The sequence below is a fragment of the Chroicocephalus ridibundus genome, chromosome 9 (genome assembly GCF_963924245.1).
Source record: "Chroicocephalus ridibundus chromosome 9, bChrRid1.1, whole genome shotgun sequence".
NCBI classification, from domain to species: domain Eukaryota; kingdom Metazoa; phylum Chordata; class Aves; order Charadriiformes; family Laridae; genus Chroicocephalus; species Chroicocephalus ridibundus.
The window spans coordinates 3887302-3909269 of NC_086292.1; the positions used below are offsets into that span (position 1 = coordinate 3887302).

At 43.6% G+C, this 21968-nt stretch overlaps 1 protein-coding gene across 1 annotated transcript; it reads right to left on the reverse strand.

Moving 5' to 3' along the window:
- Nucleotides 1-336: 336 nt before the first annotated feature.
- Nucleotides 337-21941, reverse strand: KIF4A (kinesin family member 4A). The gene is made up of 31 exons (XM_063346102.1): nucleotides 21897-21941; nucleotides 21552-21695; nucleotides 21329-21443; nucleotides 20445-20635; nucleotides 20060-20152; nucleotides 17985-18151; nucleotides 17638-17732; nucleotides 17313-17432; nucleotides 16152-16327; nucleotides 15110-15171; nucleotides 14285-14420; nucleotides 13710-13768; nucleotides 13396-13501; nucleotides 12639-12704; nucleotides 12147-12332; nucleotides 11378-11481; nucleotides 10923-11067; nucleotides 10322-10432; nucleotides 9458-9541; nucleotides 8820-8933; nucleotides 8420-8575; nucleotides 7910-8004; nucleotides 7341-7470; nucleotides 6303-6473; nucleotides 5806-5913; nucleotides 4981-5058; nucleotides 4790-4891; nucleotides 3997-4158; nucleotides 2520-2639; nucleotides 1655-1777; nucleotides 337-1048 (listed from the first exon to the last, which is right to left on the reverse strand). The coding sequence occupies exons 2-31, from the start codon at nucleotides 21672-21674 to the stop codon at nucleotides 863-865; spliced, it is 3684 nt and encodes a 1227-aa protein (XP_063202172.1). The 5' UTR covers nucleotides 21675-21695; nucleotides 21897-21941; the 3' UTR covers nucleotides 337-862.
- Between the last annotated feature and the right edge of the window lie 27 nt (nucleotides 21942-21968).

Genomic DNA, 21968 nt, shown 5'->3' on the forward strand with positions numbered 1-21968 from the left:
AGAGAGGAGAAAGAGAAGAAAGTACAAGCCTTCCCTTTTCTTCCTCCTGTAGCTCAAAAATTAGGATGTGGTGGCAAGGAGCGGGGAGGGGGGGAAAGGAAAGCAGCGGCAGCTGTTTAGGCTGCCTGGTTTTTGAGTAAGATTTTAGCTAGTCCTAGTGGCAGTCAGCACAGCAACTGCTGGAACAGTTTTGAGACCAATTTTAATTGCAGAGAGGGCAGAAGGCCTGGGTGGTTCATTGCACAAAATGTAAAATTAAGAGTCAGGGGGTTTTGACAATTACTTTATTAAATCTACAAAACCAAGTTAAAATTACTACAGTATTCACATAGGGCTAGCAAGTTTTTAACTTCATTGAACAAGGATAGAGAAACACTGACCATTTCACATCTGCTAGCTAGTTTAAGACTACAGACAGTGCCTCCTCAAGAGCAAGCACCAGTGGATCTCACAGGACAGCTTGGAATGGCTTCTGATGCTCTATTGGACTAGACAGTGCCCAGATTTCCAGTGCAAATACGAGGTTCTTTCAAGATTACAGATTAAATTGTACCCAAGGTATTCACAGCTCAGGATGAGGAAGGCAGCTGGAATGAGGAACCTGGATAAATCACCTCCACTCACTACAGGAATTGCAGAGGAAAGAGTTTCTTACCATCAGGCTCAAGACCCACACACACAAATTTTTACAATAAGGAAGAACTAGTGTTTGACTCCCTTGCTGGTGACGGAAGCTGTCACACATGACAAAGGCTGTCAGGCATGACAGTCATGAGGCTTTTGGTACAGCAAGAGATCCCAACACTTTTTAAAGTCACCAGCAACACGGTCTAAAAGAAGCACGGGGCAGCTCCTGGGCTCATCAGTCAAGGTCCTCTTTGATAGGGGTACAACCTGCAAAGAAGCTGGTGGTGTTATTCAGCAATCTCTTCTTTCTCTTTACTAATGGCACCTGGTTCTCTTGAAGCTCCTCATCTCTCATGAGCAGGGAAGCAGCAGTGCCGGGCTTCTTCAGGAACACATCTTGGCCTGTGATATCTTTCAGGACCTATCAGAAAAGCAAGGAAGACAATTTTGGAGCTGGTCACTGCCCTGAAGCAGCCAGCCAGCTTGCACTGCAGCTTGGAGGTTGTGCATACAGAAGCTGATGGGCCAGTGTCAAGAGTTGCTTAATTTCTTTACTCAACGTCAAAATTCTAAGGACAAAGTCATGGGCTGAGCAGGAAGAGACAGCACTTGGAACAGGGTGCAGAGAGTACACATGAGATAAGTGAATCCATTTAGCCGAGGCAAAGTTACAGCTGCCAAGTCAGAGTACACAATGCCTTAAGAACAGTAAGTTTGGACACAGACAGATACGATTTTGTCCTACGAGCTCCTCAGTTACCAGTCTCTCATTGCTGGAAAGTGCAGCAGGAAAGCGTGACAAACCTGCGTGACAAAGTTTTAGTATGAAAATTAAGAATTCAGCAGACTCAAAATGTAAATACAAGCTGCCTTGACAGCTGTAGTCTGTTCAGAATTTTCCAGCAGCAGTCTATCATCTTGGGTTTGGGTTTTTTCTTCGCCCGCTTCTTTAAGATCTATCACTAGCCATAAACAAGGTACACACACATTCAGAATCGTCGTTCTTTCTTACAACTTTAGACAGTACCTTTGTAGTCTGGGTGACGCACACAGGCTGAAAGAAGGTCCCTCCTGCAGTCAATTCAGTGTAGTCTTTGAGCATGAAGGAACCTTCAGAGTCCTTTGTTTGGTCCTCGCACACCGTGGCATCCTGAGGGGCAGTACTATTTTGAAGCACGTCTACAACATCCATCCCCTTCTTCCCCACCAACAGCTGAAGAAATAGGAGGGGTCCCTAAACAACCTTCTCTCACCTTGCAAAATAATTATTAGTACAGGATGCGAGATGCCTCTGTCAGGCAACAGGTTTCATAAAACAGTCAATGATTAAAGAATTACTATGGCAAGTCTCTGCTCCAAAACTCTTACGATCCAAGAGTAACGCAGACATTTTGAGCAAGAGTTCTAATGAACCTCAGTTGCTGTTGAACCTTTCTGATGCTACAACACCCTCCCCAAGTTATCCCTTCCATTCTTTAAAAAAAAAAAAAAAATCTGAAAATGAGTTAAGTTTTTGTGTCACCTGAAGCCAAAGATACCATTTTTATTTACTAAGTGCACAAGAAAGACTGAAATTGTTTGTTTTCAGATTCACGGCTGACAAGTGGCAGTAGGTAAATCTACGTGACTCGGGACATCATGCAGATTTCTGTATTTAGTGCAAGAGCCTGGTACTGCAGTGGACAACTTTGTACTCAGTTACCACAGATGAACACTGAATTACAGTGACATTTACACGTGTTTCAGAAAGGTGCATATGCTTTGCCTTGACAAACCACGTGTACGCTAACAGCACAACCGCTTATCCCTTCATCCAGCTTTGCTTAAACACACGGTGTAGTCCGGATGTTGGGTGCAGGCCCTTTCACCCCCACAAAGGCAGCGCTACTCACCGGAGAGCCAGGGTCTCTATTTCTGCATTTCGCAGAGTCACAGCTACAGTCTTCAGTGCAGCCCACCCTCTGCTTCCTGCAGCCACACTGCCTGTTTCCACACCGGCCCTTGCAGGAACACTAAGTGAGAGAAAAGCTCTGTGCAGAAAGAGCTTCGGTGTTTTATAGACTTTATCTACATTGCCACAGCTGTCAACACCTGAAGCAATCTAAAGGACAGTAACCATCCCCAAGCTGCCGTGAACCTTTTATTGTTTCACTGTCAGTGCTGCATCCCAGGAAAAGAAACAAGGTCTTTCCACCTACAGAGCCATCTCTTGCTTCAGCATCCCCAAAATAAGTATCTCCAATTCCTCGATCCCTGACTTCAAGCTACCCAAAAAGGATGCCAGTTTCAGTGTCAGTAAAACAAGCTAACGTTTATACACGAGGAGGCAAACCTGAGTCACCACACACTAGGGTCCTCTTGGTGGAGGCAACCCAATTTAGCTACTTCATGGCATGTCAGAGCAATGAATCTCTTTGCTAGTCTGGGTAAGTGAAACGGCAGCAGACTGCACAGAGCAGCTGCTCCACGCTACAGTTCTCAACTGAGCAGTAATTTACACTGGAGCGCCACTGAGCTACACAAATGAGCTCAGAAGAGCCAAGCGTCAAGCACAAACCCTCCTTCCTGAAACATGGCCAAAGAGAACTTCCCAAAAACCAAACCACTAGTAGTACTGCAGTTCAGAATTTATCAGGTTGAAAAGCTGCAGTGAAAGGAACTAAAGTTAGACCTTAAAATTCTTAGTCTTTCTGTGGTAACCGCTGACATTTCCAGCCGCTCCATAGTGAACTATGTAATAATTCAGCCCTTTGTGAAAGGGGAAGAGCACGTCTCACAATGGGGGTCGAGCTTCATAGCTATTCAAGCCCCAAAAGGCACATTGGTTCAGTGACTTGTGTTCAGCACGTTCAAATCATCGCTTCCGTGCCATCAGGAACTAACTGAGCAGCAGACTGACACAAACAGAAGGAGGAAGCTGAGGCTTCTGGCAGGACTAGGAGTCGCAGTACACCACAGCAAGAACAGTACATAGGAATACATGACAGGCCATCCTTTTTTCCCCACTCCCCCCCTAAAATAGGCTCCATGAAGGAATAAAGCTGCTGTTAGGGCTCACTATTTTGCTGCTGTCTGAAACATAGGTCAGTTCAGCCACAGGCAGCAGGACAGAGCATTTATGTCTCTCAGTAGAACATGACTTGTCCAACGAAAAGCTATTTAGGAAGGTATTGCTGACTACAGGCAGCTTTTGCTCTTTCTTTCAGAGCGTGATAAATAACCAAAGCCAGCAGTATTATCATATCAAGGCTGCTGAGAACAGTAGGGGAGACTACAACCTCACTGCTGCTCTGTACACATATTAGATCCTTAGGGATACAGGCAAGTGATTCCCTTCTAGGTAACAAGTCAAAAGTAACTGGATCTTACCCCCATCATGCTTTTCTTTGTTCCTTTAACTGCTTTTACCGGAATCCAGTCTGCATCACTCATCTCCCCTCCAGACTCTCCCGAGTCAGAGAACAGCTCTTCCACATCCATTTGTGGAGTTGGTGCACGGGGTTTTGCTGTCGTTTGCCGGCGAGTCTTTGGCTACACGTAGAAATTACAAAGGTTGAGGCCCCAGAAGCAGTAACAGTGGGTTTACATTTTATTAAGTCCCACCACTGTAGCCCCACTCCTCTCAGACAGCCAAGGCGGCCGTAGGGTTAGGGAGGAGACAAAAGATCAAATTGTCAGGATTAAAAATTTAACCGCTCAATTTAAACTGCTGGAGTTTATAAGAGAAGAAGCTGAAAAATCCTTGGAAAATTAATAGATTTGCGTCACAGCCTTGCCAAAGTAGTTTTGTATCATTTATTCCTCCCAGTGCTAAGATTTTGCTCTTTTGCAAGGCAATAATTAAGTTTTCTATGACAGGTGCCTTGCTCCATGATTCAGAGACTGGAAATGCTACCGAGAAAACAGGTCTGGGGTTTTGTTTGCCTTTTTCTTTCCTCCAAAGATTGAGAACCTCGTGCAAACTAGTTTCAGAAGTATTCTGAAAACAGAAGCCTTAAGGACTGCCTGAGGCAGAGAACAGGCACACTTCAACAAGCCAAACAAAATGCCTTGTAAAAAGCAACTTGGGAGAAAGAAACCAAGATTACTAATAGCCAATGTTAACTTTTGAAGAGAACCCAGGTAGAATACAAGCAAGAAAAATGATATGCAGAATCTTTACTTTTGGTGGAACATAATCAAAAGGAGATTCTGGGGACTCAGATGGCGTTTGCTGAATGTGACGGAGCTTCTGTCCACTGGCAACTTGGAGGAGCAGCATTTTCTGTGAAGAGGGACAAAAGTCAGCTTTGCAAAATACATTAACCCAATTGCCAAGAAGCTCTTATGACGTACATCTGTACAGATCTCTACCTGTTTAAGAATGTCATTTTCCCGGAGAAGTTCTTGGTTCTTCTCACAGATTTCCCTCATTTTCTCCAGCTCTTCCTCCTGTTTGCAAGACAAGATGAAATCTGTAGGCTTATGCAGGGGTAGCACAAATAGTTGTTTGGGACAAGTTTTTCTATTTGGATCTTTCTTGCAAGAGCAGAGGGGTTTCTTTGATCAGCTCTGACTTCCAGATCAGGAAAATCATTAGTACCATTACCTGTTTTATGCATAACATTGCCAATAAAACAGAGAGAATGTGGTCCTTTCAAAGTGACCACTTAAGATCTAAAACTCCCTCTATTTCTAAGGCTTAGCCCCAAATTAAGTGCACCTAGTGCTGATTTTGCTTAGATACAAGCAAAAAGAACACTCTTTCCTTTCCACAAGAGTTTGCTACACCACTCAATTCTCTTAGCAACAAGAAGAGGTGCAGCTTGCTTATATGATCGAGGTAAAGTTCTTCCATTGCTGATAGCATACTGGAGCTGTGATCAATAGAGGATTAGTAGTAGCATGATGAATATCCTAACTAAATATGTTCTGAGCATGGAAGAAGTTGCTTGAGCGGGTTAGGTTGTGGTAGGCCTCATGGCTGCATTTATATTTATTTAATGGAAGAAGATATATAGGAGAAAAAACCACAGGCTTCTTCAAATTTGTGTAGCAACTAACCCCTGCAACTGAGTTGAGTAATCTTAGCTACAAATGGAAGTGCTCTGTGTGTCTGCACCTTCCTCTAAAGCTACTGTTCCAAGTAACAGGTAGCCCTAACGAGCCCCCCCCCAAAGCCACATCCAGACACTCTACCTGGAACTTGAGTCGCTCTTGCAGCTGTTTCTCCTGCTCACCTAGTGAATCTTCCAATTTCTTCTCTGCTGCTTCTTTTTCCTGCAATTGGCTAAGCAGGTACAGAACCTGAAAGCAAGTTAACATTGCGGAGGCAAACAGGTGTGAATTCCTGAAGAGACATCTGGCAGCCCAGTCAAAGGCCTTGACAGTTTCAGAAAGATTCTTTCTGCCACTTCCAACATGTTTCTACTTTAAAAGTTATCTCGTGCTCAGGTGTAGCATCCTCACTTACAGCATTGTGAAAAGTTATTCACTAAAACAGCTTGCATAGGACAGAAGATGAATAGGGAGATTTCTAGGGCTTTTGTCAGCTATACTACAAGAGTCTAGCAAATCTTCATCAGATATACAGCAACGGATTCAGCACAACACTTTGCCTTTATCTCTGAGCAGACCTGGGAATCAGAGTTTTCAGACACAGGAGCTCTCAAGATTTCTATCCACTTACGCTTTACCTTTTCCTGGTGGTGTTGTTCCTGCACCAAAAGCTGATTTTGGAACTCAGCCTCCATCTCCGTTACGTGGTTTCGTTCTTCAATCAGCATCTTTTGAATGTCTGAACAGTTGGCTTTACTCTGCTGAAGGCTGCTCTCCAACTTGCTTTCCTGCACTTTTGAGGAGACCAGCTGAAAGACAAAAGCAAGATGATTGCTGGGTCAATGAGTTCCGCGTTTCGTAATGTCTGTTGGGGCAGACATGCTTCAGTATGAAGGCAAAGCATTTCTGCCTCACTTCCAACCACCCTAAGAATTTGGACTGGCCATCAGCAACAGCTAGATGACACATTCAGAGCTAGAAATCTGACAGCCAGCATGGAAGGGCAAAAGAGATAGCAGGAAGTCTTGTTAACAGTTCTAGATTAATGCCCTTTCCTGCAGCACCTTAAATTCAGGTATTGGGGGGACCTCCAAAATGAATGGGCTCTTATATTATCTCCTTTACTCTTTTCCTTTAATTTCCAAGCACTAGGGACTGATATACAATTCTGCCATTCAGTCGCTTTCCTTGATTCCAAATTAGTCCAATTCCTACTCTCTCCCATCCCCAGTCTTGTTCAAGCTTCTCCCATCCCAACATCCATTCTACTGCTTTTACTCTGACCTCAGAGTGGTCCCCTTGTTTCCCTGCAGATTGACCACTTGTTCTGTAAGTATTTTTAGGTACTCTCTCTTCTTTGGAACTTCTGAAGTTTGCCTCTTCCCTTTTACTGTTCCATGCCAGCCTTCTGTAAGTGCAACTTTAACTGATGTCTCCAGACCTGTGTCTATTCCGTTTCCCTCTTCCCTGTTCTTTTTGGATTTTACTCCCCAAAGTGATCTACAGTACAGACTATTTTAATCAGAAGTCAAGGGAAATAAGCTTCATCTAGCACAGCAGTGCTTCACTTGAGTTCATCTCTGCTATCAGCCTGTTAAGTCACTTCCCTTCATTCCTGGCTAAGCAGACTTAAAGCCTTTGTTTTTAGTGATAAAATAGGAAAATTCAGAATTTACCTCTCCAAGGAGATACTTCAAAGCACATTTAGCCTCTAGAATTGTTGCAATACTGTCCCAACGCTGTTTCACACGATCTCCATTGTCTGCGTCTAAGAGTTTCTGCTGCAGATCCGCTATCTGGGCACTCCTTTGGAAGAATGCATGTATTTGAGGTTACAACACAGGAGAAAGCCTGGACTGTTGTCTGGGATAAAATTACTGTTACCAGAGTATTAGACAAAAATAGTTCAAGTTAGAATTCTGACTGCTCTGTACAGCAGCTGGAGTCTGCAATGCTGTTCCAGGGAGTTTCTCCTCCCCTCCACGCTGCCAAATAAAAGTGCAGTGTTTCCCTCATAGAGGGATGCTCACAAACAGTTAAGAAAAAAAAGCAATCTTAGTGACTGAGTAGTGTCCTCATATCCCCACATCTTGGAAAAAATCAAACCAGGAAAACCACATGGTCTTCTCTCATCATTTTTAGTGTCAGTGTATAAGTTATTTTACTATGAGAGTTCTAGACAGAGATGAGGAAAAAAAAAATGGAGGTAAGGCTGTGCAAAAAAAACTTTGTCATACTGCCTTACCTGAGCCCCATCTCAGTTTCCAGGCTTTCTATCTGCTTCGATATGGAAAGGTCCATCTCTGATGCCTGCAAATCTGCGAGGGAGTAGGTGCGTCTCTAAAAGAATTGCAGTAATGGATAGAAGTGAGCAATAGGTGAAGAAATGCACACAAGACTAGGCTTTCATTTACAAACATTTCAGCAAAGAGAAGCCATACTACTATAAAAGCCTTCAAATCTCTCTCCATTAGTTAAATTCCTTTGTTCCTTCCCAAAAGCATCAAGTCTGTAACAAGAGGTGTAACCCACTCACATTCATTAGGTGCATTGCATTAATTAACAAGTTACTTCAGCAACTCTGTTCCCTGAAATGCCAGAGGACAGTAACAACGTTAACCCTTTCTTCCAGAAAGGGAACCATCTTCATCGCTACCTTCTGAGGGAAAAGGTCAAACAGGAGTCAATAAGTTACGGTACTTGCTGAACAGCCAGAGGTGTGGGACAGGGAAAGTGGCATTTCCCTCTCTCTTACCCGGAGCTTTAGAGGTGGGTTTTCCCCGGCCTCTTTCTTCTCTTTAAGCTGAAGGAGCTCCTGTGCCAAGATCTTTCTGTCCTCCAGGAGGTCTGCAAGGTGCCATCGAGCCTCTTCAGTACTAACAAGTACCTCTACTTCATTTGCAAGCCAGCTCTGGAGGGAAAAAAAACCAACCCAAAAAAACAGTATAGTGGTTCACTGTAGTCTCAACTTCAGGACTGAATCCTTCTCCAAAATGCCTTCACAGACACACTGAATAATCACATTGCCTCCCTTAATATGTAACTCCATGTTCCTCCCCTCTGCTCTCCAGCCACCAACCCCAGCAGCACCTACTGAGTTAACAAAGCTAAGTTTGCCTGTTGTTTGTTGGAATGCCCAACACGTTGTCACCCACCTTTACTCGGGCAGCCACTCCTTCCATTCCCCGATTTTGACTCTCCTTCCGTTTATCTGCAGCCTCCCGTTGTTTCTGCAGAGCATCCTTTAGGCGCTTATTAGCGGCTGCTGCCTGTAAAATATTTTACACAAGAGCTGAACAGTAGTTACTTCACTTTATCTGCAACAGTGGAAAACATGAGGTATTCACGGTGCAAGCCACACCTTGAGACAATGAGAAGAGAGCATAAGCTTAATAAAACTTTAGGATTAATTGAAGACTAGAGTCCCTGACTTAGTTTCCTTTGCTGAGATTCCTGATTTAAAGAGAATCTGCTGCTAGGCCTAAAGGTAGAAGAAAGCATCCAAAATGATAGTCCACCCAAGCTCATTTTACACTTTCTAGCTGGGGTGTCTGTTATAGATTTGCCACAGCAGCCTGATGCTCAAAGGGTAATTTACCCTTTAAGGATCAGGCCTAACTAGAATGCCTTAAAGGCTACAAGACAGATTATTTTTCTACAGAGAGAAAGGCACCTATTTCCAGACATCTAAACTGCTTTCAAGAAGTTTCTGCATATGCTATTATAACCTCCAACCTCCTTTGCAGACCTTTAGGAATTGGTCAGGAGTTTCTAACAGATATTGGCTCCTTACCTCTTCTGTTTTGCGCCGAAGTACATTGGCCTGCTTCTGGAAATCTCGTTCTAGCTTCAGAAGCTCATGTTGTCTCTTGCGATCCTGCAGGGAAACAGTGTTAAGACAGATGGGAAAAAAAAAATTAAAACCAAAATCACATGTCACATTAATACCTATGGCCAGTTTCACACTTCTTGGAACGAAATAATTACATTTTCTGTTCTGCAAGGCAAGTGCTTCATGATAATGATTTCACTGATCATTACAAGATTTAGCCATGTAACGCCTCTGAGAGCAAATGGCTGTTAGGCTTAAAGCGATTAGAAGAGGCTCCGCGCTTTCCATTAAAAAGGTTTAGGAGCCTAAAGGCTATAAGAGATTGCAAACCAAGAGTTTGAGACTCAGCATCCCAAAACACTGAGGAGCATACTTGTTGGAGTAAGAATTCCGGTGAGACCAGAACTCCAGAGGTACAGACGTTTACTGTCCATCACACTTGAATGCTACAAGCAGCAGGATTTCACTACCAATTCTGTTTACCTGCAGATTCAATATTCCTTTGAAAGTTTAAATACCTCCCATTTTGTGGCCAAACCCTACAACTTCAAATACTTAAAAGTATTCAATAATTTTGCCTTCTGCTTTAGAGCTGAATCATGACAACTGTGTTTATAGCTTTAAGATCTCCAGACATAACCAAATGAGTCCATCTACGACAACTGGTGAGAGGTGGCAGCCATATGAACTAATGCTATCTTCAAAGCATTCCCCAGATGCTTTTCAGATGCTTGCTAGTTAAACAAAGCCTTGCAGCAAACACTTTAATGATTTGTTTCACTCTTCAGAGGGAGGTACAGTTTTGGGGGCTTATTGTTTGCTTACCCGTTCTTTCAGCTGGATCACTTCCTTATCCTTCTGTTGTTTCCATTGCCTGAATTTCTCGGCATCTTCTTTTATTTGGCGCATCAGACGTACCCTTTGGGTTTTCATTTCCTGAAAAACAGAAATGGCTGGAAGACTTGTCCAGTACTTGCATTCCAGGTAGTTTCAAACCGCGTTCCCGTAGCGTGTCTGTCAGGGGTAGGGAGTGGCAGATGGGAAATATTACAATGTGCTGCCCACTCAGAGTACACGCCTAAGGACGCTCTCAAAGTGCTAAAACCCAGGAATTTGTCTTTTAAGGCACAAAGGGAAGACAAACACATACATGGTATACACATGGAAATCAAAGAGAAGTCAAGTGATTTGACTGAGGCAATACATTATCAGAATAGCCAGAAGACACTTTGGACTTTTATTCTTTCAAGTTTCAAGAGCCACCCGCCTGTTGTACTACACTGGCAACAGTGGTCATATAGCCAAGGGAGTCTTGCCAAAAACTGGTGTTCTCAGTCTAACAAAACCGAAAGCGAGTGCCTTCTGTCTGGAAGCTGCTTTGTCTACACCAGAACAAGCCTGAGAACTGCATGCTAGGGTTAGTTACCCTGATTTCCTGGTTCAGTTTGGAGACGGTGCGTTCTGTAGATTCCTTCAGCTTTAAGAGCTTTGATTGCTCATTCAGCTTTTTCTTCAGCTCATTAATTTGCCCTTCCAACTCCTGAAGTCTTTTGCGACGCCGTTCACTCAGTCTGTAAAGAAGTCACTCTTTAAAAATAGCCCCCCCAATTATTGTTATTCTCAAACAAGTACTCTCCAACTTTAGAGACACCTTATGAAAAATAAAGCAATTGTGTATTATCGTCTTTCCCACTGATGAAAGCCCACTCTCAGGCTTCTCCACAGTTCATACAACTCACATGGCATGTTAATGGGATGTTCTTGCATCAAAATAAGAGCTTTTACAAATACCAGAAGCAAGCGCAAGACCATGAATTTCCACAGGCACATTAACACAGTTTTCAGTGCTATAAGCCACACAGCTTGCATTGTCACTCTTACTTGGCTTGGTTGACATCCTTCTTTGCCATATGCAGAGCAAGGATGACCTCCTCCTTTTCTTTTTGCAAGTTGCAGACCTCCAATTCCAGATCCTTGATATTTGTCTAGAAAGGACAACAGCAAGCCTCCAAATGAAAACTTTGAAGCTACAAGGAACTTTGAAACTACACTCCAAGACAAAGCTTTAAGACAGTAGGCCTTGAGAAACCACGTTGCTTTCCAACAGGCTCTAAACCTTGTCTAAAAGCAGTATGAGTGTCAAAAGGCCTAGTCCTCCATGCAGTGTGATCTTAGTCGGCCCACAAAAGTCATTGTAAAGCTGAGCAATTTCAGAGATGGGAGATCCCAGCATCGCTAGTGAACAGGGGAAGCCAGGTCAGCTAGCTGTACTGAGAGTTAACAATGAGGTACCTGCATTTTGGCTTGGTGTGGCCAAGCCAACCTCCGAGCAAAAAGCAGAGAAGCTCATTTCATATAGAACAGCTACGGGCTAATAGATTATTTCAGGGAAAAGACCATCTTCTAGTGCTAGAGCTATTTGTAGATAGCTGAGCATGGTCATCCCCCCACCTTCTCTGCTGACACCAGTAGTTGACTGCACCCCTACACGCAAGGGGGCAGGGACCAGCTTAAGGAGAGATAAACCCAATAAGAACATGCTCATGAGAGGACAGATCTCCTCTCTTCCTTCCTCAGCATGCAGTAACCACATTAACTAAGAAAAAGACATTGAAAGTAGTCTTACAGGCACTATTTCAGAAGAGCTTACCTGGTATTGGGACTGGATGGGCTCCAGCTGACTATCATTCTGTGACATTTTTTTGGCAAGTGCCTCTTTCAGAGTCAGGGCTTTATTCAATTCAAGCAGCTCTTTGGACATCTGTGCTTGACGGAGGGCATGTTGAGTGGTGAAGTCATCTGAGGATCTCTTGGTAGCCTGGCCCGTTTCTACTTCCTGAAGGAGACACAGCAACGAGCTGGAGAAGCCAGTCCAAAGCTCTCTAACTATGCGATCACAGTTCTGCAGAACACTTCAAATTCATTTTTGACATAAGAAATTAGATATTCAGAAATGAGAAAAGGTTATTCATCTTGGACACGTTGAGCAAATAGGAGCATAAAAAGGCAGCACATAAAAAAGTGACACATCATTTACCAAATGTTTGGATTAGAAAACTAGCATGAGGATGCAGATAAAAGGAGTGCTGGGATAAAAACATGCCCCTCTTAAGGTCTGCAGTGCTGGACTCCCCTCACTTACAGCTGTAGCATCCTGTTCAGAGTTTGCCATCTCTGCAGCAGCTTCCATTGTAGCAGCATTTTCACTCTATATAGGACAAAGAAAAGAAAATTTTGGTAAAAAGTGAAAGGCAAAGTTAAATGAAGCTGTTGGCCTGTAATGACAAAGCACAATGTTATTCTCCTCTGTCCAGAAAGCTCTCTTTGGAAAGAGGATGCCATTGTCTTCCTCTTTTAGTAAAGTGAGCAAAATCCTCCTCAACTAGCTGGACAAGGCATTCTTTCTAGTCTTCCCTGAACTCCAGCACCGGCAGCCAGCTCCTCACAAGAGTAAGGAGTCTGGGAACCGGGGGAACGTCTAGTGAGGGAAAACAGAGAAGTTCCTCAATTAGACAAAGAGTTGGCAACTTCTATTTAACAATTTCAGGTCTCTGCAATTTGGGTCGCTCATTAAAACTACCAAGTGTATAACTCTCCTTCCAACTTCTGGATTGAAGAAGTAAATGATCCATGCTGTAAATCCATGCTGATCTCCCACTATCACATTCTTTTATGCAGCCACTCAAGCACAAGTGGCCTTTCTGCAGCCTCAAAAGCACAGCAGGACAGCTTGTTTTGAAGTGGATATCAAGAGTCATTTAATACTTGTAGTTTCTGGGCTCCTTAAGCAAGGCTTCTGCAGAGTGGAATCCACTGCTCAGCAGATCGGCAGAAGAACCCTAGGTTTCATTTGTAAACTGGCTTGGCACACACTTTTCTCCCCCTAAATTCAGGCTTACCTGAAACTGAGCCAACACTTGCTGCAGATTGCGAATCACCTCTACATCCTCTTTTAGCTCCTCATCTTCCACAGTCTCTACCAGCTTCTGCAGATCAAGCTTGCATCTGCAATGCAGACATGGGAGTAAGTCCATGAGTATTACATGGCACGTTTGTGTCACACAGGCCAGTAAGGAACAACTCTCCCCACTGAACATATAAATGAGTTCTGGATGAACAAACACAAATTGACTGTATCCAGTTTATCCCAACAAAAACGTTTAATCCTGAAGGACATTTCCTCAGCATGAGTAGGGTGTGGAAATAGACTTACACAGCATGTTGCTGAAGTTGTTCTAGTTTGGCATTCATCTTCTCATTTTCTTGTTCTGTCTAAGAGAAGTCAGAATTATACTGACTTGTAGGAAAAGCCAGATAAGAAGCCAGAAAACAGCTAATTTATTTGTAACAAGAGATATTTGTCAGTCTGCAGCAAATCAATATATTGAAAGATCTTGCACGATCATCCCCATTCATTTATTTAGACTTAACACCCTTTTCTACAGGAATACACAGCACAGTGAATCAAAACAAAGCAGAACCGGGTGGGGAAGAGGGAAGAGAGCGCACATGTGCGCAAATGCTGGTATTTAAAACATAAAAGCCACAGAAAGGCTGAAAGATTCAGGTCTACTTTTCCCACTGAAGTCACCAGATCTATAGGCTCTCACAGGCTCTGGAAGATTTTGTTTCTGATTGAGAGATAAAGATTGGAAATAAACATAAAATTAACATTAAAGAGAGAGATTCCTAACATGCCATTAATCAATAGCAGCTCATGTACTAATCTTCAGCTAAAAGGGGGAAGTCATGCAACTTCAGGAAAAACCCTGGGTTACTGAACCTTACCAGAATGATCCTCTCCAACATCTGCGCTGTCTGACCAGCAGCCTCACTCAGCCCTCGGCTCAGCTTTTGATTCTCCTCCATTAGTGACTGGTTCTTCTCCATCAGGGACTGAAGATTCTCTGAAGGTGCCATACTACTGTAACATTAAGGACCAGTTTGCTTGTGAACATGACTTTGCTAGAGGTTTGCAATAGCACTGAAGCTACCTCCCAGTTCCCTAAGTAACTTACAATAAATATAGGTCGTAGCACATGAAGAGAAATAACTGGAGGAAGTCTAATCTGAATTAAATGTAAGTAATACAGCATGCCAAAAGTAGGCATTTGCAAGAGACAAAAACACCATTTTGAGACAGTAATGCTGCTTAGCCAATGGCAAGTCTGTAAATCGCATGTACTTGGGTTTTGAAACACCGTCAGAAAACAACACTTCCACAATCCAACTCTTCCCTGCATTTTGTGCTTGTAAGAACGACGAAGATGGAGGTGCCCTACATTTCGGGACAGGGAGGTGAGGAATAGAAGAGGGATGGATCGGTCTGAGAAACAGATACTTAGGAGACATTGCCTGGTTCCTCTCATTCCTACAACTGATTTTTGCAATCTTAAGGGGTTTGCTACAAAACTAAACACATACCTACTTGGTATTTCAGTAAACATTACAAAAAGAGCAAAAAGCCAAAAACCTCCTGTCTAGATCCTATTAGAAAGCAATCAGTTTGCTCTACCTTCACTTTAGAGCACTGTGTGGAACACAGGAGATCTAGAAGCTTCACAGGTGTGTGGTGGCCATCAAATACATTGAGCATTAATATTCAAATCTTACTTGATAGACACTGGGAGGGTCCCTCCATGGGCCTGTAGCAATAACACCTGTAGCTGTTGAACCTAGAAAGACAAACAAGTACTGCTTGTAAATCTCTCCCATATAGTAAGTAGATGGCTGAAGGAACACTATTAAGATCCTTATTCCTAATGAATCACCTTTTACCACAACACAATTGTCCTTTTACCACTGCCTGTGGAATCGCATTGCTGTGGTATTTCAAATAATTGACTCCTAAAAAGCTACCTTCTCTTTGTCAGGAATGCATGTTAAGTCACTCACAGCTGACATACTGTTCTTGCTGATCCAAAGGGCAGGTCTCCTAGTTAGCTGAACCAATGCTCTGTTTCTACCTTTCATGTGAGGAAGAGTCAGATCACTTGCCTTCCTAAATATGCAATCTGAATTTACGGTACGTTACTAAACATTCACTAGGCTTGGTGAACACTCCTATTAGATAAGCAAAACTACCTACTTGCTCCATTGTGAAACCAGATTAATGAGTTTTCCTATGGAGAGGTAGCATGAAAGACTATCACATGCATACTGTCAAGTAAGCACAGCAAGCCTGGTTAACTCTCATCAGTAGACAAGCCCTTGGGCACTTCTAGCTTTGAGTTTAACCAATTCTAGTTTAGGCAACTTATTTCCCTCTGAAGCTGACCACATAGGAACACTCTTCACTTCCCACTCTGTGCTGGACATAGACAGATGATGTCAGCAAGGCAACCATCATTCTATTCCTAATTTTGCCTGTAGTCTAATGACACGGCAATGATTTGTTCAGTGGAAGGGAAATGCAAATCACACTAACATTACCATTGTGTTATGGCATTGAATAGTTGCTGTAGAGTTACAAGAAATATTCATGTATTCCCTTTACAGCACTTCCACAGCCATCTCAAGGCACAAAGAAACACATACTAAATATTTTTTCGCATATTTTGTGTAGCTAGGCATCCTGTGTCTTTGCTTGCTGTTTACTGAGGTTAGTACCAAAGGGACAGAGCTACTCCTTTCACATGAAGAAAGCGCCCAGTACCTGCTGCTTTAGATTATGCAACTCAGCCGCCTGGGGATCAATGTTGACAATTGGTTTATTTTTTATTTTTCTTGCTCTGTCAGCATAACGCAGAGTATTTAGAGTTTCTTCTAGATTGGAATCCGCTGGGCTCACACAGGCAATCATGAGAGTGTGGCTGTTACCACCCAGAGAATCTGAGAAGGAAAACAAGGCAAAATCAATGCTTTGAGGGCGAGCAAGAATGACTAGAAAGATATTATCATTAAGATATCTAAGACCACATAAGTGCATCTCCATACTACAGCTAGATATTTTCTAGATGTAGATATAGAAAGTAGAAAATAGCTAGCTGTAGTTGTGTGCCATTGCCATCTACTTTCTCCTCTGCCCCAGTCAGTACTATAGTAAAGAGCTTTTTTACCAAGGCCAAAGTCCCAAAGTTATGTCTCATCTCTAAGCACTGATGATTTCACATCAAAGTGCCCAGTAATCTTGTTGTCCTGTTGAGTAATGTCTGTAATTACTGTAATTTCTGTATGCCATTTCTGGCATAATTCTTTCAGGTTTTCCCCTCCCTTCTTCCACACAGTAATATTCAAGACCTCCATGGGTATCCAGACATCAGAATTCACACTATCTTCCAGTTTAAAGAATTACTGGCTAAGTACATATTTGTTCAGATCATCAAGCTGCATGGCATTTTAGCTTTTGGTTTTATGTTAATACATACTGGCTACATAAAACTTTTGATCAGGAAAAAAACAGGGCCTCGCATCCAGCTCTGCATAATCCAGTTTCTTTTTATTAGGTATCTTCAGACATGAAAAATACTGAAGAGCCTAACTTTATCTACCAAATTATTTAACTATAAAAAAAGTCCCAGTAAATTGCATTACTATAGCTAGGCCCATATTAAAGGCTAATTTAGATAAAATTTATTAGATCATCACAACTACAGAAGAATAAGTACCACAGACTAAATATTCAGACTAAGAAAACAAACCAAACATGACGTGCACAGCGAAGGCACAGACAGCTTGAGATTTGTTCTGGTTGCGATACCCTCCAGTACGTAGCTATAATCAAGGTATAAGAATAGGTCTCTGGTTCCAGACGTAACTTCCCATCCTCCTTGAAGTGCATCTGTGGATTTAGGCTTTATTATCACCTGTCTCTTACCTTGCAGCAGTCTCGTTAACTTTGAGTCTCTGTAGGGGACAAAACCTCCCTTTTTATTTTCGTCACCAAGAGCACTAATTACATTCCCCAGGCAGAGGAGTCCTCTGTTTATGTTGATGCCTGCATACAAACAGATGACAGTGAGTAGAGCTACCTCAACAGCTAGCAATTGGGTCATTTCCTGTCCTTTAAAAAAAAATTAAGATTTAAAAAGCACATTATAAAGGTTAATTAAAGAACTGCTTTGCTTTTCTTGACAAGAACTCAATTTATTAACTCAAAGATGGTAAGAAACCCAAGCTATACCAGTCCTTTCCCTACAGACCTTCTTTTAGTCGGTCTCCCTCAGCCTTGGTCTTCTTTTGTCTCTCAGAGCCAGCAAGATCAACCAGCTGTAGCTTGGAGTGAAAACTGCTGTTCCTATGGCAGAAAGAGACTACTTTACTCTCTCAAGTAAACATGCAGTTCGGGAAGGAGCGGTACAGTGGTTACTACAGTTGAGCTACCAGGCTGAAAAATATAATCCATATCAGAGGCAGCCAAATACAGGAACTGCCTCAAGAGCAGCTCAGCTGAGTTCATCCAAGATCCAGAATGAATGACAAGACTATGAGATTTTGAGTAAGTCTGACTCCTAACAGCTGCTAGGAGTGGCTGCACAATCACACTTACTTGTCATTTTTCTTCTTCTGATCAATGCAAATGGTGAAGATGGCATGCGACCGTGAAGACTGGGAGTTCATCGCTGTGGAGGCCACTGTTCTGGAATTGTTCCCTTGCTCCAGGCAGGATACAGTATCTTGGGCACAGGTGACATTTCTTTCCGTTAGCCCTACAATCTGTATCCAGGAAGAAAGCATTATTTAGCTTCCCCTTCCTCTTCACCCCAGCTTACATTAGAAAAATTATCCTCTGTCTTAGACTACAGTAGATAAAGTGAAGTCTCTGTGTAAATATGCATTCACAAGAATCAGTCTCACTTCAAGCCAGAAGCTTGGTATGGATTCGCCCAGAAAAAGTTTGTTCTGAACTTCATATCAGTAACATTAAGTCACATCAGCTCTCCCTCATCCTACTCCTACATACACACATCGAGTTCCTCTGTGCCTGCTTGAGAACCAGCTGGGTTATGGGATGGAGACAGGACTCGTCAGTACTCTGTGGAGATATCCCTCGGATATCCCTGGTCAAGCTGGAAGCTGAAAGTTGTGCCAGTCACAGGCAGAGGAAGATGAAAACTGACTGATGGGGGTGGGGACTTCTGTGAATAGAGTGGAGGGGAGGCAGGTATTAGGGACATAAAAGACAGAGGGGACTGAGAAGTAGGGGCTGATCATGCTCCTTGGCAAGCTTGCACTTTCCCTGGAGGGCTTCTCTCCCTGGATCACAATGCCACTACTAACACACAGATGAGTCACACCCCAGTACTTCAGAGATGACAGGGAGCAGCACAAGATTACACATATGTTGTGGTTTTGGCCAAATTGGCCAATGGCCGGCAACAGATGCTGCCCCCCAGCCTCTTGTGCACAGAGAGGAGGAGGAGAGGTTTACGAGTTTAGAAGAAACTAAAGTACTTTAATAAAATAAAAAGGAAAATAATGAAATAGATGCAGTATATATAAAACCCTATTAAGGTCCCAGGATGATGTCACTGGCAGGCACCAGGGAAGTCCTAGGCTGGGCTCAGCGACAGGTCGGAACCAGGTTCCAAAGTTGGAGTGAGGAACACACCGATCAGGATCAAAGGCAGACGAACAGACAGGGTCCTCCTCGGATGTCAGCCATTGGAGGAGAAAAGAGCTGACCCTTTGATCCCTCAGCTTTTATACTGAGCATGGGGCAGATGGGATGGAATACCCATGTTGGTCAATTTTTGGTCACCTCTCCTGTCTGCTCCCCCCTGCAGGTGGGACCCCTCTATGCTTTTCCACTTCTGACCCTCTAACAGGGAAATAACGAAATGAGCTGACCTTGGTTGTTAGAGCAATAAGTATAATCAAGAGCCTCTCTGCACGCCATTCCTTGGCACAAACTGTCTTATCACTCTGAACGAACCGTTTCAGACACAACATGCTGTTAGTTTCAGAGAGTTAGAAGAGGCCTAGCTAAGAAGTAAAGTTACTGAACAGAAAGTTGGTTCTGTTTTACCTCAAAGCAGGACAACATAACAAAAAAATTAATGGATCAGAGCTACAGGTGTCTTGCACACCTAAGCTGTGCGTATGAAAAGCTACCCACCACTGCAAACAGAAACCATATGAATGAAGCACAACCAATGGACAGAAGTTTAACTACAAAAGAAGTATAAAGAACAAGCAGTAGCACAAGGTTTTCCTTTTACAGTACACATCTGTATGAAAAAAATAACTTGAGCACTTGAATAGTTTCCCTTCAAGATCCCTTTGTTGCACACTACTTCTGCTAAACTGAAGAGTACAACTGCAACAGAGCTTGAAATTCGGTGAACTGAAATACAACATTCTCAGATATTCACCTAAATCAGCCTTCAGAAAAAAATCAGAATAGGACTTGCAAGTGGCTTTGTCGTGAATGTCTAACCCTATTGGTGTTACCCTCTGAGTAAACTTAAGGATCACCAATAGCTCAATTTTGAGAAGAACGAATAGTTGTGATCATTTCATATGCACTTGCAGTGCTCAAGGAGTCAGACAGCTGTTTCACTGCAACATTCATCCCAAGCCACATCAGCCCCTTATATACCTATACCTAACAGGGCAACAGACCTTTATGCCTTCTTTCGGATCTTCCCGTATGCTGATTTGAGATGACCGTTCTCTTGATGGGCACAGTAGGTCTAGAATATCCTCATTGTAGATCTGAAAGCATGAGAACAGCAGTTCAAATTTAGCGGCCTTGCAAGAGAACAACTCGCATAGAGAAAGAGGTACAGTTATGCTGAAATCATGGCTAAATTTGCACAACATTCTGTTCATTTTACCTTTAGAGAAAGAGACCTAGGACTCAGAACCCAGTTCCTGACAAGACTTTATGTAGTCTTAGGTTTTGATTTAGTAAATACCTATTACTTGAAGGAGGTGGCATCATTAAAGCTCACTTTATCTGCAATTCGTAACTTTACAATAATTTGAAAATCAAAACAACTTTTACCTCTAGATAAGAAACTTTGAGGACGAATTCCCAATCCTGCCTTTGCTCCTTCTCCTTAAATAGCAGTTTGATTACCCGGGGGATGACACCCACATTAGGTTCATGCTCTTGACTGGCAGTGTAGGTACCTCCCATAGAGTACGTTTTTCCAGACCCTGTCTGTCCATAGGCTAAGACGGTAGCATTATACCCTGGAGGAACAAAGGGCACACAGATCAGATGGTCACGTGGGAGCCAGAAGAAACTTTGACGAACAAGGCTGCATTCTAGTAAAGCATCCTTCTAGAAGAGCACTGCCCCTCGCTGTCGGTTTACAGCAGCTCTATGTGTAAAGTCACAGTTTATTTGAGTATGTCTATAAATGTGACTTTATTGTCACAGTTAGCAACATCATGGGAAAAAAAGTCAATTAAAAGCACCCCAAAGCACAGATAAAGTTATTATTCCAGCTCTTCTTTAAGACTACACTGTTGCTCTACTAGAGCTAGTCATAGAAACACAGTGTAGAGTTCTCTGTCATCCCAGCTGTTCTGTAGCATTGGCACAGCTTCTGGCATAGGATGCTTATCAATTCATCCTATTATTCTTTATAAGAGTCTTTTGCCTGACATAAATATCTTCAGGAAGCAAAATGACCCAGTGAACACACAAGTCATTTTGTTAGCCCCGTGCAGTACAACAGGTTGTAAACAAGTAAGATCTGGCATTTCTCACTAGACGATGGAGTCAGCATCTAGACAGCACAGGATTTTATTTTCTGAGAAGGCCAAAGAAGAAACGAGTTAGAATGGAGAACTAAACAGTGCAGCACCTCCTTTCACACAGCAGAGCCCACCAAAACGCCTAGTATTCTAAATGAGAACTTGACCTCGGTTACCACAAACCTTTGAAGATGCCTCGTATGAGAGGGGCGACAGCTGTGTTGAAGACTTCCTCTTGCTCAACAGAAGGGTCGAACACATAATCATATGTGAACGACTTATCATTCCCTACGACCACCTGCGGAGGAGAGGAAAACAGACAGCGCTGACCACGCCGCCCCAGCAGCAAACCCCGGGGCGGAGGGGAGGCGAGGCGAGGCCGACCCCCGGGCGCAGCCCCCCTTACTTGCGGCTCCCCCGGCACGAAGGACAGGCACATCTGACACCCTTCGCTGGTCTCCTTCGGCACCAAGGGACGGCAGCGCAGCGCCACGCGCACCGGGATCACCTTCTCATCTTCCCTCACCATTTTCAGTCACGGCAGGCCGCCCTGCGGAGGAACGAAGCCGGGTAAGGCCTCACCGGAGCTGCGGCCTGCAACCCCCGCCCGGCAGCCGGAAGCCTAGCCCCGTGAGGCGCCCTGCCCCGAAGCGGGGCAGGAGCGGAGGAGGGTGAGGGGAGAGCGGCGGCCACCAGCCCGGCGGCGGCCGCGCCTGAGGGGAGCGGGGAGCGCGGCCCCGGCGGGACTCACCTGGAGCCGCCGCTGCCTGTCGCGATGGCGGCGGCCGCAACCGCCAACATTCAAACCGGGGCCGCGCGCCGC